The 16,805-nt window shown below is 34.4% G+C and overlaps 1 protein-coding gene across 1 annotated transcript in view; it reads left to right on the forward strand.

The window, feature by feature from the left end:
• The window catches only part of PCDH15 (protocadherin related 15), an 870,634-nt gene that overhangs the window by 587,377 nt on the left and 266,452 nt on the right, over nucleotides 1-16,805 (forward strand). The window contains exons 17-18 of the mRNA XM_053923048.1: nucleotides 2,027-2,220; nucleotides 16,182-16,314. Of these exons, the coding sequence (XP_053779023.1) occupies nucleotides 2,027-2,220; nucleotides 16,182-16,314 (327 nt within the window). The remainder of the gene's footprint in view (nucleotides 1-2,026; nucleotides 2,221-16,181; nucleotides 16,315-16,805) is intronic.

Here is a 16,805-nt window from a genome sequence, read left to right on the forward strand (position 1 = left end):
GCTTGAATAGTTCTCCATAAATATACATCATTCATTCTGACAGTTTCTGGAAATAGTTTCCTTCTCCTTTGCCTTTAGGACTGTGTCTGTCATTTTCACATAAGCCCCAGAATCATTCCATGAAATGCCTTTCCTCTGGCAACCACATCTGTCTCCCTCCCGATACCTAATCTTAGATTTAGCTGAATTAATGCCAGTCTCTCAAATACCCTTTTTTTCCTTTCGATTTTTTGTGCTATTACTATGCACATTATCACTCTAAATGCAGTGGGTGCTAAAAGTAGAAGTAGAATATGCAAAGTATATATCCCCGTAGGCGTGATGAGGTAGTGTGAAACACTTTGTGTACACTTCATCAGGGTGTTAAATGTAAACATTTGAATGAGCCATTAGTTACCACTGGGTTCCCGAAGATGAATTCAAGTCTCAAGGCAAATGTGCACATTTACATTTTATCTGCAAAGGCAGACCAGAGTGTCCAGTAGCCTCTGCACCCCCAAGGAGTCTGTTAGCAATAAAGGACTGCAATTTTATAGAAGGGAAATTCAGGGATGAGAACATATAAGAAAATGTCAGTATTGAGAACATTTTTCTATAGGTTTACTTATTGCAATCGTGTGTTTTCTTTATCCAGTAGAACACTTATAACTGTCTTTTTCTTATCTGTAAGCTGAAGCCACCTTTCTTTTCTTCATTCATCACTTTTGGTATAATAAAAAGAGAAAATTCTGTGAATGCTTACAAAATGAGTACTATAATACTTTCCCCTAGAATTTATTTTCCCTCTTAAGAAAATGTATGTTTACCAGGAGAATCAAGGAGCCTTATTTAACATATTAAATGATTACTTTAATTTTGCTATATGAAATTAATAATGGCCATACTGTTTATACAAATAATTAACCAAACATAGTCTTTAACTAATAAATACCATTTGATCTAAAATGATTATAAATATGTGCAATTTGCTTTGCAGATGCTTATATTGTATCATCTCAGCTCTTTGACCTGAATCCCTTTCCTCAAAAAAATGTTTCTTGGGCTTGATATTCTAATTTTCTAATTAAATATTCTACTATTGAAGATGCATTTGTTTGATTTTGAAAGGTATTACTCTAGTCCAGTGATTACTCTAGGCAACTGGGGTACCACAAGAATTTTGAAAACATGTAATACCTAACTATTTAGTCAGGGCACTGACCTTTTTTCCCTTAGATTGTCAAATTAAAAAATGACATCAGCCAACACAACAATGAATCTGTCCTGTGTGAATGAATCAAAATTATGCCTATTTTTGTCATATTGGCAAAAAATTAAGTGTTTTTGGTGTGCCACATAGTTTAGTAATCAGTTTATATATGCCATGAGATGAAAAAGTCAAAAATTGCTATTCTAGGCCTTGTTAGTCCTCTATAAGTCAGTGTGAACAGATTATGAGAATCTTCCCTAAAGCCAATGTCAATAAAAAGGACATGAGATCAGGAGAATCTGTGGGAGACAGAAGGAAAGACATAAAGAATGGAAGAAGTGAGAACAAAAGGAAGAACGAGAGTAATAAAGGCAGACGTCATCTGTCTCCTTTTCTTCAGGCCTCAGTCTGTAGTTATGTGTGTTTATGTGTCAGGAACAGGAGGTAAAATAGAGAAAAAATTAAATTTTCGATTAGGATATTAGATTTACTTAGAGCTTTCCTCTTTTTCTTTTATTAGATTAAAATAAAGATTGGCTTCAAGATCCAAACACTTTTTTTTAAATCACTCTCAGAAGGAAAGAAACAGAAACCCTTCCTGCTGTGATTGCTTCCATATCATAACAGAATACAGTAGCCTCAATTCAAGAAAACAAGAGTATATATATATGCCAGGAAAACTTTCTTTACTTTTTTTTTTTTTTTTTTTTTTTTTTTTTTTTTTTTTTTTTTTTTTTTTGGTCTTTGAAAGCAAGCTGCTTTTGTTGGAGGAAAAAAAATGACACAACAGTGAAAAGTTGAGTCCCAGGGGATTTACGTTGTGATTTTCAATTCCAGCTCACTGCAGTCGACGCAGACGAAGGTTCAAATGGGGAGATCACCTATGAAATCCTGGTTGGGGCTAAGGGACACTTCGTCATCGATAAGGAAACAGGGCTTATCACCATCGCTCCGGGGGTGGAGTTGATAGTCGGTCACACGTACGCGCTCACGGTCCAAGCATCGGATAATGCTCCTCCTGCAGAGAGAAGGTAATTTATACTAGAACCAAAGCAGTCTTTTCATCACTCCCATTTAACCCCATAATTAAATTTGAGAAGCACAGCAAGCGTTCTTTTATCCTATAAACATCTAAATTAGATCAGAAAATCAGAGAGACCGGATTCTCAGGAACTGCGTATTCTTATTTGGTTCAATTGTGGGAAAAGGATAGTAAAGACAGGATTAAACCACAAAATAATTAACTATAATCTCACAGATATGAAGGATGCTGACTCTGTTCGGGAGTGGGTAGGCAGGGTGGAATCTGGGAAACATCAGAGGCATGTATTTAATTTACTGTTGAAAAGCAAGGTTGATGACAGAGGTCAGACACGGAATGTCTCAGGGTTTTGAAGCCACCTCTCAGTGTCTGGGTAATTATTCAAACATATGTATCCTATATAAATATACAAATATATACACATACACATACATATATACAAATATAGATGCATGTGTACATGTATATATTCTGTTTATAGAATTTATTAGAATTTATCATTTAGCTATAGAACATATGCATATTCATTCTCAATGCACATATATACTTAGCTAGCTAGATAGAGTGGGGGAGAGGGTAAAAAGCAAAGAAGTTCTCACTGTTACTATTGCATTTATCTAGTTCCCTACCTGATATATTCCTTTAACTAATGTCTTGCTTATTTCCAGATTTTTAGTATGCGTTTAAAGAAAATATGAATGAATGTCTATATACTCCCGCACCTTGCTGGGTTTCTCCCCCCTCACAATAAATTCTGGGGTATCTTTTCCATATTAATAATGGATACTTTCCACAACACTTTTTCACAGCTACATGATATTCCTTTATATGTATATAATAATGTTTAAGAAATTCACTGTTGATAACTTTTAAATTTCAGTGTCTCTTTCACTGACTATATAGAAATAAATGGCATTAACATGCACTATTTTCAATGTGTGCAAGTGTATCAATAGAGTAAGTTCCCAGGAGTGGAACCAAGACTATATGCAATGGTAGATTTTAGGGATAAGTGCGAAATTGTATTCTACCGGGCTTGAAACAAGTTTCAATTCCAACTGTCAAGTTGAGAATGGTTAATTCTACCCAGTCTCCCTAGGTGTGTGTAACATCAAACATTGGATCATTTGCTCATCTGACAGGTAAAAAAATAGCACATTTTTTTATCCATTTGATTATGAATGAGCTTAATTCTTATGTTTAAGAGCCAATCCTATCACTTTTTCTATAAAATCTGTGGTTATAATCACTGTCCATTTTTCTATTGATATGTCAAGTCCAAGTTTCAATTATTCTAGGTTTTCTTCTAGTTATTTTTTGGATTCGTACTGTGTTTAAATCTTTGTTGCTGCTGTATACAGAGGCATTGACTCAGCAAGATCTTTTCAGGAAATTACACCATTTACCCCACTCAATATGAGGGGGTGGCAAAGGTAGATTTACAGTTGTGAGTATGTAAAACAGTTTATTCCTGTATTATTATTTATTGTTATATTATTTTCCACACAAAGAACTGTATACCTACTTTAGCTCTATCCTGTATATTGGATAGTTATTTTTTCTCACTTATTTTGTGTTACATTTTATTATATCGTGCATCTTCTCATGTACATAAATTTGATTCCAGACTTTCTATTCCATTAGGTTACCTATTTTTCATGAGTAATTATCACACAATTTTAATGGCTCACATTTTAAACTATGCTTTATAATATAGAGGTGCCACCATACCTAAATCCTGTTTTTCCTAAAAAAAAAAAAAAGGGTCCTGGTTACTCTTTCTGTTAATTTTTTTCTTTGAACAAGTTAGTTCAGTTTTTTAAACTATATTTTTATTAAGAACATATCAAATTTATAAATTAATTACTTAGGGTTAAGTTGTATATTTTTGATGTTGAATCTTTTTATCTAAGAACTTTCTTCTTTTTAGTTGTATGCCTTATTTTATGTCCCTCTCAGTTTTTATTTGTTAATATTTTTTATATGAGTCCTATACTATTTTTTTGGTCTGTTTCTGTATCTTGTTACTGTAAATAGAGTCCTTTTCCTTACTGTCTCTTGTTGACTCTCTATATATCTCTACATATGTATGCACATATATGTATATACATGCATGCATATATATGTAAGCTATTACTCTCCTTATATTAGTTTTTAACTTACTTTCTTATTTAACTCTCTTATGGCTCTATATTTCTCAGTCAATTACCCTATATTGTCCATGAATATATTTTATAAATAGTGATAATTTTATATTCTCCTGTCCATTTATTTCTTTTAATTTTGCTTGGTAGTTCTTCCAATAAGAATGCTTTTCTGGTTTTTGAGTGGGAATGCCTCCTATGCTTCTGCATTATATTAGATTCTTTTACTTATATATATTTTATAATGTTAAGAGTATATTTATCTATCTTATTTTATTGACTTTTAAAAAATAAGAGTGGTGGTTTATTTGGGTAAAATAAATATTTGTCATCTATACAGACAGAATGACTTCTCTTCTTGAGCTGAGGGTATGATGATTGATCTTAATATATGTACCACATTTTGCCATGTATAATGTGCACCCACGTTTCTGTGCACATCATACATGGGATTGTTATACCCATGCTATGCAATCATTAAAAAATCGGGGCAAAAAAAATCTGTGAATTATACATAGCAAATACAGTAGTTTCTAAACAAACCTACTTTACATTTTTGGCATAAATTCCACTAGGCTATGACATTTTAATTTTGAGATAAACTGTGGAGTTATGTTTCTTATTTTGTTTAGTGAAAATAGGGCATGATTTTCTTGCTGAGAAAGATTTTATCTACTTATTAGGATACCTCATAAAAGAAACAAAAAAACACAAAGCAATACAAGAATTAACAAGTGTAACAGCAAGTATGGATTAATTGTAAAAATCTCTAAAAATGATAAATAAATCAAAATTTGCTTTTCTGAAAAAAAATGAAAATATAAACATAATAAACCACAAGCTAATCTAATTTAAAAACGGAAAAAAGTGCAAGCTCACATAATAAATTCTAAGAGGGGATAATACAGAAACAGAAGAGATTAAATGAATTGTGAGAGGCAACTTTGCTTTATGAATTGAATTTGAAACCATGAGTGATGTGGATAATTTTTAAAGAAGATATAATTTTCCAAAATAGATCTCCCAAGTTTGAAAATATTAAGAGAACAATCTTACACAGGTGTACAGAAAGTGCTTCAAGAGCTACTACCCACAAATACACCGGGAATGGGCAAATCAATGGGACAACTGTAAGGAAACCATTGAGAATGTGCCTTTTCTCCCCTTTGTGCTTGCTCCTAGAGCAGAGGAAAAGGGGGCTTTTTCTCTCCACACCCCTCTTTTATCATTACTCATGGAGATTTAGCAAGTGGACCTGTAGTTTCTCACTGATATTTGTAGACTGTCCTTTCTCCTTCTCCTTAATAGTCTCTGTTTTATTCTCTTAAGAATGTAGCATCCATTCCCCTTCCTTGACACTGTCATCTGCAGATGATGACAGGTCCCTCTCTCACCATCCCTCTTCTCTCTAACCTCATCTCTCACTGTTTCCTACAGAATTACAGGTCACTCTGGAAGAGTTTAGTCCTTGCCTGCCTGACATTCACTTCAGCAGTACTTCAGTCAAAATTCTCAGTGACTTCAATATCCAATATGTGGTTTAAATCATCTCCAGACTTGCAATGTCTGTGGTCAACTATCTGTGCAGCCATGCTTGGTGCCCTTTCTTCTCTTCTCTTCTCTTCTCTTCTCTTCTCTTCTCTTCTCTTTCCTCTCCTCCCCTTCCCTTCCCTTCCTTCTTCTCTCTCTCTCTCTCTCTCTTAATCCTCACTGGAGAACATGCTTATTGATTTTAGAGAGAGAGAAAGGGAGGGGGAGAGAGAGGGAGAGAAACATTGATGTGAGAAACATCTATCGGTAGCCTCTTATACACACTCTTGACTGTGTACCCAACCCACAACCCAGGCATGTGCCCCAACCTAGAATTGAACTCACAGTCTTTCGGTTTACAGGCTTATGCTCCAAGCAACAGAGCCATACCAGTAAGGGTCCCTGTCTTTCTTTCAAGCTCCAAACATAATCTTGAGCAACAATTCTAAGCTCAACCTTAAAAACATACTCAGAAAACAACAGCTCCCACTGTTTTCATTATTAACATCCCAATCCAAACTACTATTCTCTCTAGTTCAGAGTGTTGAAAACCTCCTCTCATAAGAAGTCTAATTAAACTTTTTCCTGAGATCCCTTCAGTGGCCTGTGTGATACTGGTAACAATATGATCTTCTCCTCTGCTCAAAAATTTCAGTGATTTCACATTCACTTTGAAGTAAAAGTCAAAATCATTATAAGGTCCCATGGGGCCCAGCACAATTTGCCAACTGCCCACCAGCCCTGGGACACTCCCTGTAGTCACCTCTTCCTGCTTACCTGGTTTTCCACTCAGTCCTGCTTTTCTTAGTCCACTCCAGTTAGCTCACTGGTCTCCTCTCTGTCATTGAGGCTTGCGGCTACCTTCAACTTTCATCTCCTCTCAGACAACACCAGCTACTTCCTCAGATTCCTCCACGGCCTCCTTTCCTCAGGTTTTACTCAATTACTTCTGTCTCTCCTAAGCCGTTTCTGACAACTATTTACAATTGCAACAGCCTCCCAATATTTTCACACCCCTTTCCTGGCATTTCCTGGCATTATTTCTATCTACTGCACTTATTACCATGCAATATGCTATATGTGTTTTCATTTAGAGTATGAAGTTTATTGTTTGCCTTGCCCCACCCCCACTAGAGTTCCAGTTAACAAAGACAAGAATCACTGTGGTTTGGTTTTCTCCTGTGTCTAGAAGCCAAAACAATTGCTGGAATTCCCTAGATTCCTAATAAACATGTTTTTGTTTTGTTTTGTTTTCCTAGGTTCTTAACAAATGGCATTTTTTTTGTTTTTAAATAAGTGAATTGGAATAAGGGACTATGTAATACAAAAGTCAAATATCTTTTTTGGTTCCCAAAATACAAAAGCAGATTTGAAATTGTTCTTCCTTCCCTCAAAGTATACACTAATTCTGTCTAATTTTGCTTCTAAAAAGTAAAAACAAACAAGCAAACAAAAGTGCCTGTGAGTATAAGAACTTCTATTCAGTCCCCAAAAATCAATTATTTGTTATGTAACTGCCAGTTACTATGTTATATTATAGGAATAAAAAGGTAAATATAGTAACATTATTTGCAGGTCAAAAATACAGTAAAGTGTAGAAATAGAAACATGAAATGATTAAATTCAGTTTAGTATAATCAGTTTCAGGTTGAGATAAATTCTTGGTTTTCTGGGGCATTCATCAGGACACTTGTGGTAGCGAAGGAGTACTTAGAAGGCCTCCTAAACAAGATTAGTTCAAGAGAATGAGTAGAGGTCGTCCAGGTGACAAGACTATGTCACATTATTCACTAGCCTTAGAGGCCCGAAATAGCTTGGTGCCTATGGATAATTACAAATCAGTCAGTGTTACTAGCACATAAACTTTGATGAAAGTAGGGGGCAAGGGGGAAGGAAGAGAGTTACAGGTCATATCATGAAAATTTTAATTTGCTTTGTTAAGAGGCTTGGACTTATCCAGTCAATGGAAGAAATCCTTGGAAGAACTTTCAATTAGATAGTCATGTGAAATTATTTTACTTTCAGGAAAAATCACTCTATTGTCCCTATAGCAGACAGATTTCAGGGAGACAGAATTTCAGGGGGAGAAGTTAGAACACCAGTAGAGGAGTCCAGGGAAAATGTTGCTGATGGCTTGAACTGGGCATGTTGGAAAGAAAGAAGAAGTGGAATTGTCAAAATAAAATCTCCCAAGTTTTTTTCTAGATGACTGGGAGGTGGTGATGTTAAATGGGGAGTGTGGTTGGGTGAAGGAGATGAGTTCTATTTTGAACACATCGAGTTGGACATAGCCAAGTTCATACATCCAAATAACAGATGGATGTGTATATGCCTGAAGGTGAGGAAGCAGTTAAGGGCTGTTCCTTGTGAAGAAACATATGGAATACTTTTATGTAGTGAGTAATTACAGAATCTAAAATAGGAGTCAGAGTTTGAATGCATTTTAAATAATAGCTTCATTCGTGCTGAGCTATTCTGAAGAGGAATGAAACATGACGGATGCTATTACCACACACTAGGGCCAGCAGCCATGCGAGCTATTCTATATACAAAATTTCTAATCTTAACAATATTATGACTCTTGCATGACCGTATCTATTTTTGCACACCACCACTTTGAGTCTAAAAGAGAATATAACTGGGTTGTCTGCGTGCCCCTTTTCCCACCTTCATGCCTACCCAGCAGACATGTACTAGAATCATAACTTGAACTCAAGACAGTTGGAATCTAAAACCTTTTCCTCCATTCTGTTCCACATCCATGATCTTGTATAATAATTATTCTGGAGAAAAAATACAATCATTGCTTAATAACAAAACTAATAATGCTAGTTATAAGAATGAAGGCACCTGTTGTTTCATCATTTAAACTTTTCTTGAAGCCCTTTAGTGGTCAATTTATTTTTTTCATTGAAGATAGTACTTAGCTAAATTGATCTGGTCTAATCTATATGTGCTTATATTTTATGAATAATGTGTTTTTAACCACTTTATTACTTAATGAATGAGATTTAATAATCCACTTTCACTCAGTTTCTGTTTGCAAGTCATATTGCTGATTTGCTTAGACCAGCTATTGCCTACATTAATCAGTACAATACAGGTGACTTTTGCACAATGTGGGGGGTAGAGGCACTGGCCTCCAACACAGTTGAAAGTCTGCATATAACTACAGTCTGCTCTCTTCATACAATTCATACACGGACCCCCACCCATGGAGTTGGCCCTGAACCAACCTGGGTATGAGCTGTGTGGGTCAATTAAACTGTGGTCAATTGAAAAAAAAAATACATGTAAATGAACACACAGTTTAAACAGGAGTTTTTCATGGTCAACTTTAATAGCTTTTTAGTTGCATAAAATCATATTCCACTTCAGGAAATAAAGTGCCGTCTTAGAATCTGAATATGCAGGTCTTTTGGATTACTTGGACATGGCTTCATTGTTTTCTTTATAGACAATGATTTGGGTACGAAAAATTCAGTTCATAATGTTTGAGCAAACATCAAGTGGGACCTGCGAAAAATATCCCTTTATTCTACCTGCTGGGATAATGCCAACTCTCCTGTGGATATCAGCATTGGCCCTTTTCTGGAGGCAGGTTGGCCCTTCGGACTGAACTGAATGAACCCTTATATGAACTGAAGAGTGAGGCTTTGTTTTTCGTATTTCCATATGGAAGGAAGACGCTACTGGAAAATTAGGGACATAAAAGTGTAGATTGGGAATAATTTACAAATTGACCCAAACAACACCAATAGCATGTAAACCTAATCAAGTAATAATATAAAAAATGCAATCATTTATCTTTTAGGATTGGTGATATCCACTCATAAATTTTTAAAAACATTGACTCTCAATGTCAATATGAATTTTTTTTTGTTATTCTGATTGAGTAAACTAGTTAAATATTAAGAGAGTAAGAGGATCAATAGGGTATAGTTTTTGTTTTGTTTTGTTTTGGGCTTTTTATTTATGTCTTTGATAAATATGAGGACAAATAAAAACAAAATATGAAAAAATAATTAAATATTAGGATACAGTATTTATGGGTATATGTAGGTCTCCTTATAGTACACACTTGAATTAAATTACGCAAGTGTATTTCATCTTAGCGTGAATAAAGAACTACTATTGGGTATTTATGAAGACAGAGAATACAAGACAGTCTCTGCCACCCCCTCAATATCTTATGATAAAATTATTGGAAAATGATTGTTGTGTGGCATGGCGTGCTTTTTGAGTTCCACTTTTTTTCATGAAATCTAAGGCTATATCTAATTAACAAAGATTAAATCACCCATTTTCAAATAAAAATATCTTTCCATTGTGAATATATATTCTTTAAAATAACTTCACATGATATATTTAACAATGCAAATGGAGGTGATATTCATTTTAACAAAAATTTACTGAGTTTCCACAATCCATAGCCACTTTGGGAGGCACCAGAAATAAAAGATGAGATCTCCGCCCTTATAACATTCATATAAAGGCACAGGCAAACCTGGACATGCAATAGTAGATATTACAAGTACACGATAACTCGGATAGGGATGATAATGGTATAGCTAAGCAGAGGCAATGATTAAAGCAAAGACACGAAGACATGACAAAGCACGGTGTGCTGTGGGACCTATATATTATCTGGCACATCTGAGCATACCATTAACCTGCTTTAAATCTATCAACCAATCTTCAATGTTGTCAAGATGAAGTCTAAATCAATAAGTATTGTACATGAGTTCCTAAACGATCTATCCCTTGCCCATCTTTCTGTGCCCTCCTGATATCCTTTTTTATCAGTCATACAAATCTTATAGATTTCTCATTTATTACTCTGTAAATTTACACCTGTGTTTCCTCCCTGTCTATAATGTTCTATGGTTTTTACACCTAAGTACATCTTGCATCTTAAAACTCTGTCCCTATGACTTCTCCTAAGAAGTTTCTCAGACCTCCCCTATTTGTTTTAAATCTGAAATCTTTGCTTCCTAAAGATTCTACTCTGTACTTTCAAAAGAGTAATATAGAACCTGTGAACGTTGAACTGAAAATATAGCTTTTCTAGCCTAATATTTCTGGGAGACAAAGTATAATAAAAATAAGGTAATTTTTCTGTTTTAAGTCTACTAGAGAAAACACTATAAACACATATAACCTCCATTTTAGAAACAAGGTAGAAATGCAGAGTTAAAACTAAATACCTTCTAGGATGTGTTGACACGTATAATAGAAAATTACAATGTAGGTAGTACAATCCACTAAATGCATCCCATTACGACTGAATAGTATTGTCAAATCAAAAAATTACTTATTTATCATTTTAAATCATGCTGTTTGCAGAGTTTAAGCATCTTAAGGCTATCTTCCTGATTCTTTATTAATATTTTATTTGGTCTTAGAAAAAAAGTGCTATGGATGAAGTTACATTCCTGATATAAATAATTAGCCTGAACCTAAGACTTGAAACATCATGAATTCCTGCAAAATAAAATGCATCATTACAAAAAGAGGATGTTTTAACCTGGCACACAGAAACACACCTTAGATAAGTAAAAATCCTCCAATTTACTCCTCAAATCTGTTCTTGTGGAATGTGGGGAGAAAGGACAGGTCAATTTTGAATTCCGAAGCTTTGCCCTTTAGATTATCTGCTGTTGCTAATTGCCTTGATTTAGTCACTTAATTTTTCTGATTTTCTTATTACTTTTTTGTAAAATAAGTGAGTTAAATTAATGAGTTTCTAAGGTCTTTCAAAAAATCATAAGATTATCTGAGAAAATATATAACCCCTCTTGTTCTGCTTTGACCTTCATTACCAAATGAAAAAGAGAAAATGTTTATAATTTTCATTTTTAGAAATAGATATTTATCTATATTATATTGGCTACATTATAAAAATAAAATTTGTATTACATAGATGCTCAGTTTTATGCATTTAATACTAGCTATAAAATGTACATGTAAAATATTCACATAAAATATTATTTATTTGGTGACAGTCCTGTTTTATCAGGTAAGGGGAGTTTTATCTAGCCTTTTTTATTATTATTTATTATGTAACTGATATTGTTGAATTAATACCATTCATTACAGCATTATTGATACCATTTTATTGTTAATATTATTGGTATTTTGCTCTAGGAAAGCCAACTCTGACACTATGCTGACATTAGGGATAAAAAGGAGATAGTTTAGAAAGCAATAACCCTCAAATAGGCTGGTGCTTATTTAAACACATTACAAGGAAGTCCTAGAATTTTGAAGATGAAAAATGCAAGACCTTGAAATATGATCTTCCTCTGTGATGCCAGTCCAAGGGATCACATAATTAGTTCTTTTAGCATTTGAATTACTGTGGAAAGGAGGAGTGGAAGCAAAGGAGATGAACACAATAGTCACATTGGACCACAGTGATTCTCTCTGTCTTCTGCTTTGGAGTCCAGGGTCCTTTTAACTTTGTATTTTTAAGTTTCTTCTCTGTGGCAAACACATGCCTCATCTGAGTGAAAGTGTGTCAATGTAAACAGTTTAGCCCTTTATTTTTTGTTGAATTCCATTGTATTTTTTCCCTTACCCTCTAGTCCCTGTATTCCCTGCTCCCTCTCACAATCACCACACTGTTGTCCATGCCCATGGGTTCTTTTTCCTTTTGTCTCAATCCTTCCACCATCTAACTGACCCCCACCCCTTAGCTGCCATTCTGCTCTCCATCTACGAGTCTGTCTCTATTTTTCTATTAGTTCAGTTTATTCATTAGATTCCACATATGAGTGAAATCATATGCCATTTGACTTTTTCTGACTGGCTTATTTCACTTAGCATAATGTTCTCCAGGTCCTTCTATACTGTCACAAAAGGTAAAATTTTCTTCTTTTTATGGCTGAGTAGTATTCCATTGTATAAATATCCCATAGTTGTTTTATCCACTCATCTACTGATGGACGCTTGAGCTGCTTCCATATCTTGGCAATTATAAATAATGCTACAATGAACATAGGGGTGCTTATGTTCTTTCAAATTAGTGTTTTGGGTTCCTTCAGATATATTCCCAGAAGTGGGATCACTGGGTCAAAAGGCAGATCCATTTTTAACTTTTTGAGGTATCTCCATACACCTTTCCACAGTGGCTGCACCAGTCTGCATTCCCACCAACAATGCAAAAGAGTCCCCCTTTCTCCACATCCTCACCAGCACTTGTTGTTTGTTGATTTATCGATGGGAACCATTCTGTCAGGTACCTCACTGTGGTTTTAATTTGCATTTCTCTAATGATTAGTAATGTGAACATCTTTTCATATGTGTATTGGCCATCTGTATGTCCTCTTTGGAGAAGTGTCTATTCAGGTCCTTTGCTCATTTTTTAATTGTATTGGTTGTTTTTCTGGTGTTGAGTTTTTGAGTTCTTTATAATTTTTTATATTAATCTTTTATCAGATTTATCAGTGAATATGTTCTCCCATTCAGTGGGTTGTCTTCATTTTGTTGATATTTTCCTTTGAGTGCAGAAGGTTTTTAGTTTGATATAGCCTTTTAATGTAAAAATAGTCAAAGAGGAGAGAATTAGACAATGCACAAAGTATAGTAAGTTTAGTAAGTTATAGTAAGTTAAAGATACTTCACACAAGTGGAAAGGAACTCATATTCTATTAAACATTTATTTATTTGTTTGTTTATTTGTTTTAATTATTATTTTATCCTCATTTGAGGATATGCTTATTGATTTTAGAGAGAAGAGAAGGGAGGGAGAGAACTAGAGAGACAAAGATCTATGTAAGAAAGAAACATCAATCCGTTGCCTCCTGTATGCTCCTCAGCCGGTACTGAGCCCGCAACCTAGGTGGTGCCCTGATCTGGAATTAAACCTGAGACATTTCAGTTTAGGAGACATCACTCCAACCAACTGAGCCACACCCGCCAGGGCCTGTTAGGGATTTTTTAAAAAGTATTCCAGACCAGTAAGCTGAAGCTGTAAAGAAAATCAAAAGCAGGAAGGATCTAACTTTGTTTTTATATGTTGAAAAGGGTAGAATTTATTATTTTTTATTGTTTTTTAAGTACAGTTGTCTCCTTTTCCCCCATCCCCTTTCACCCACTCCACCCACCACCACCTCCCACCCTCAATCCTATCCCTCTTTGGCTTCGTCTATGAGTCCTTTACACATGTTCCTTGATGGACCTTCCCCTTCTTTCCCCATGAACCATGCCCCCTCCCCTGTGGTTACCGTCAGTCTGTTCTTTATTTCAATGTCTCTGGCTCTAACTTTTTGAAAGTAAGCTTTGAATTTGGAGTACACTTGTGTTCTGGGTTTTTTAAAAAAAATGTTAATGAATGAGGGAATCTCTCACCTACAGGGCTAATGAGGAGAGCTCTTGGTCAATTCATAGAGAAATCCCTTAGGCTACTAACTTAAACAGCAGTCGAAGCTGTATTTTTACTTGCCAAGAGCTGCTAGTGCAGCGGTTTTCAAAATAGAGTGTGTGTAGGTAGAGCCTTACATATCTGTGGGAAATGTAGATTCTTATATCCCACACCAAAAGATTCTCATTCAATATGTCCAAACCCTAGACCAGTCATATTCTGCTCTGGGAGGGGCAAGTGGGTACTATGCCTATAAGTATTTAGCCTAGAAAAGTAAAAGGATGCAATTAAAATGTCTAAAATATCATAAGGGATATGATAACTAAGGTAAATGCAAGCTTATTTACCCATTTCCATAGAATGGTTTGAAAGCTTGTTTTGAAAAATTATCAAAATAACTGATAAATATGTTTATATGTATGTACGTAAATATATAAACACACACATGCATACACACAAGCACAAATATATACTCTTATTTAATTCTTATGCTAACCTTAGGTATTATATAATATTATTCTCTTTTTAGTAGCTTGGTTGTTAAAAATATTTTTAAAATAAAATTATAATTTGTTTAATTTTATTGGCAAATTTTAAAAATAAAGAGATAAAATCAGAGGCAAGGATTGATACATATATTTTCACTGATTAAAAAATCTTTTCGATTTTAATTTAAAATGTGATTATTTTGGAACAATATTGCAATAAATATAAGATTTTTAAAACTCACTGCAGCCTTTCAGAAGTGCTTAATATTCTATAAGTAATTAATCTACTGAGGACATGTTTAGAAACAATTCAGAATCAGTCATGTTATAAGGTGATGGGCTAACAAAATATTTAGTGCCTATGATCTTTATTTTGCTTAAAAGCTTTTCAAAAAGTTAAGACGTTTATTATAACGATCTCATAAAAATGTTTTTGGTGACTGTGCCTTTAAATTGAATAATTTAATAAAAAGGAGCTTTGAGCTACTTTAAGAAAATTGTAACCCCCAAAATAGAAATAATAATAAATGTATTTTGAATAAAAAGTCATGATTTTGTTAAAATACGTTTAAAGCATACAGCTTAGGCAGTAATGATGTTCTTCAAGATAAAAGACTAATTTTGTAAATTGCCAAGTCTCATTAACATATTTTAGCCAGGGTTTCTTTTGTACAAATCTCGAATATCTTGCGTCTTTAGCTTTTGTTCTGTAAAGAAACTTCAGTATTGCAAAATGAGTTGATTATGTCAATTTAAAATTTTCATTCTTATAATAATAGATTATCTTCTTATTTTTCCAAAAATTCCTTATCAATGGAGGGTTTTAATTAAATCTGATTTCTAGCTTATCATATTATACTCTTTAAAGAAGATTTTAAAACATTATTTTTTGCAGGTACTTTGCCCAATGGTTACTGTTTGGTCCTGACTCGAAATGCATTTACATTAAGCATTTGATATTAGCAACAAACTAATAAAACACAGTCCATATTTTGTTTTCTGTGTTATTTTAATCAAATAACTGCTGGTTTAATAGGAGGAGAACCCCAAGCACAGCTCATATTAGCCAATATTTACAGAATTTTTTTTTTTACTGTTAAAGAGGCATTGCAACATAAAGTTAGAGGTTAAGTTCATTTATTTATTAACTTCATTTGAAAAACTATTTCACACTATTAATGTAAGTAGGAAAAATTAGTATCTAAGTCATTTCCTTTCCTCTTATTAAGATAATTTCATAAAACCTTTATATTTTGGTGGTAGCTTTTATTTTTCTATCCTTTTATTCTGAATTATATCATTATTTTCTACAAACATTCAGAATTTCCTCTCCTGTAAACCCAATAACAGAATATATAATGGTATCTGTCATTAAATGTGATTTAGGTTTTTGCCCATCTTGCTGCCTTCTCTTTCTCTGCAGGCATTCCATCTGCACTGTGTACATTGAAGTGCTCCCTCCAAACAATCAAAGCCCTCCCCGCTTCCCACAGCTGATGTACAGCCTTGAAGTCAGTGAAGCCATGAGGATTGGCGCTGTTTTATTAAATTTACAGGTAGGCTCTTTAGTGTGTGTGTATATGTGTGTGTGTGAAGTTTTATAGCGACAACCTTGAAGCTTGATGGGCTTATGTTTGTGCATGGGGGGAGATCTTCACACGTCTGCTTACACTCCAGTGAATGAAAATTCCATCTGGAAAGGAAAGCAGGGGTAATATGGATGGAGGGTTTCCATGGCTAATCTATTCCATTGATTGCCACAATTGAAGAACTAACGTGAGCTGGCAGGGATTAGCTGCAATCATTACAAGAGAGAATGAAGGGAGTGGAAACATGCACTTGAATATTTTGTACTTTGCATCCAAAGAGTCTGCAGCTGACTATTATTTTCTGTCTTGGCTTCCTTTACCCTAGCAGGATTTATTTTTGCCACAGTGTTATATGGAGAAAATAACTTTAGATACACAGACTGATGGTAGACATTCTAATTCTGAGGCAGACGACTTCATTCTATGGCCATAAGCAAATCTTGTAATTGCTATGCTTC

This window comes from Desmodus rotundus, chromosome 4 (genome assembly GCF_022682495.2).
Source record: "Desmodus rotundus isolate HL8 chromosome 4, HLdesRot8A.1, whole genome shotgun sequence".
Classification (NCBI taxonomy): domain Eukaryota; kingdom Metazoa; phylum Chordata; class Mammalia; order Chiroptera; family Phyllostomidae; genus Desmodus; species Desmodus rotundus.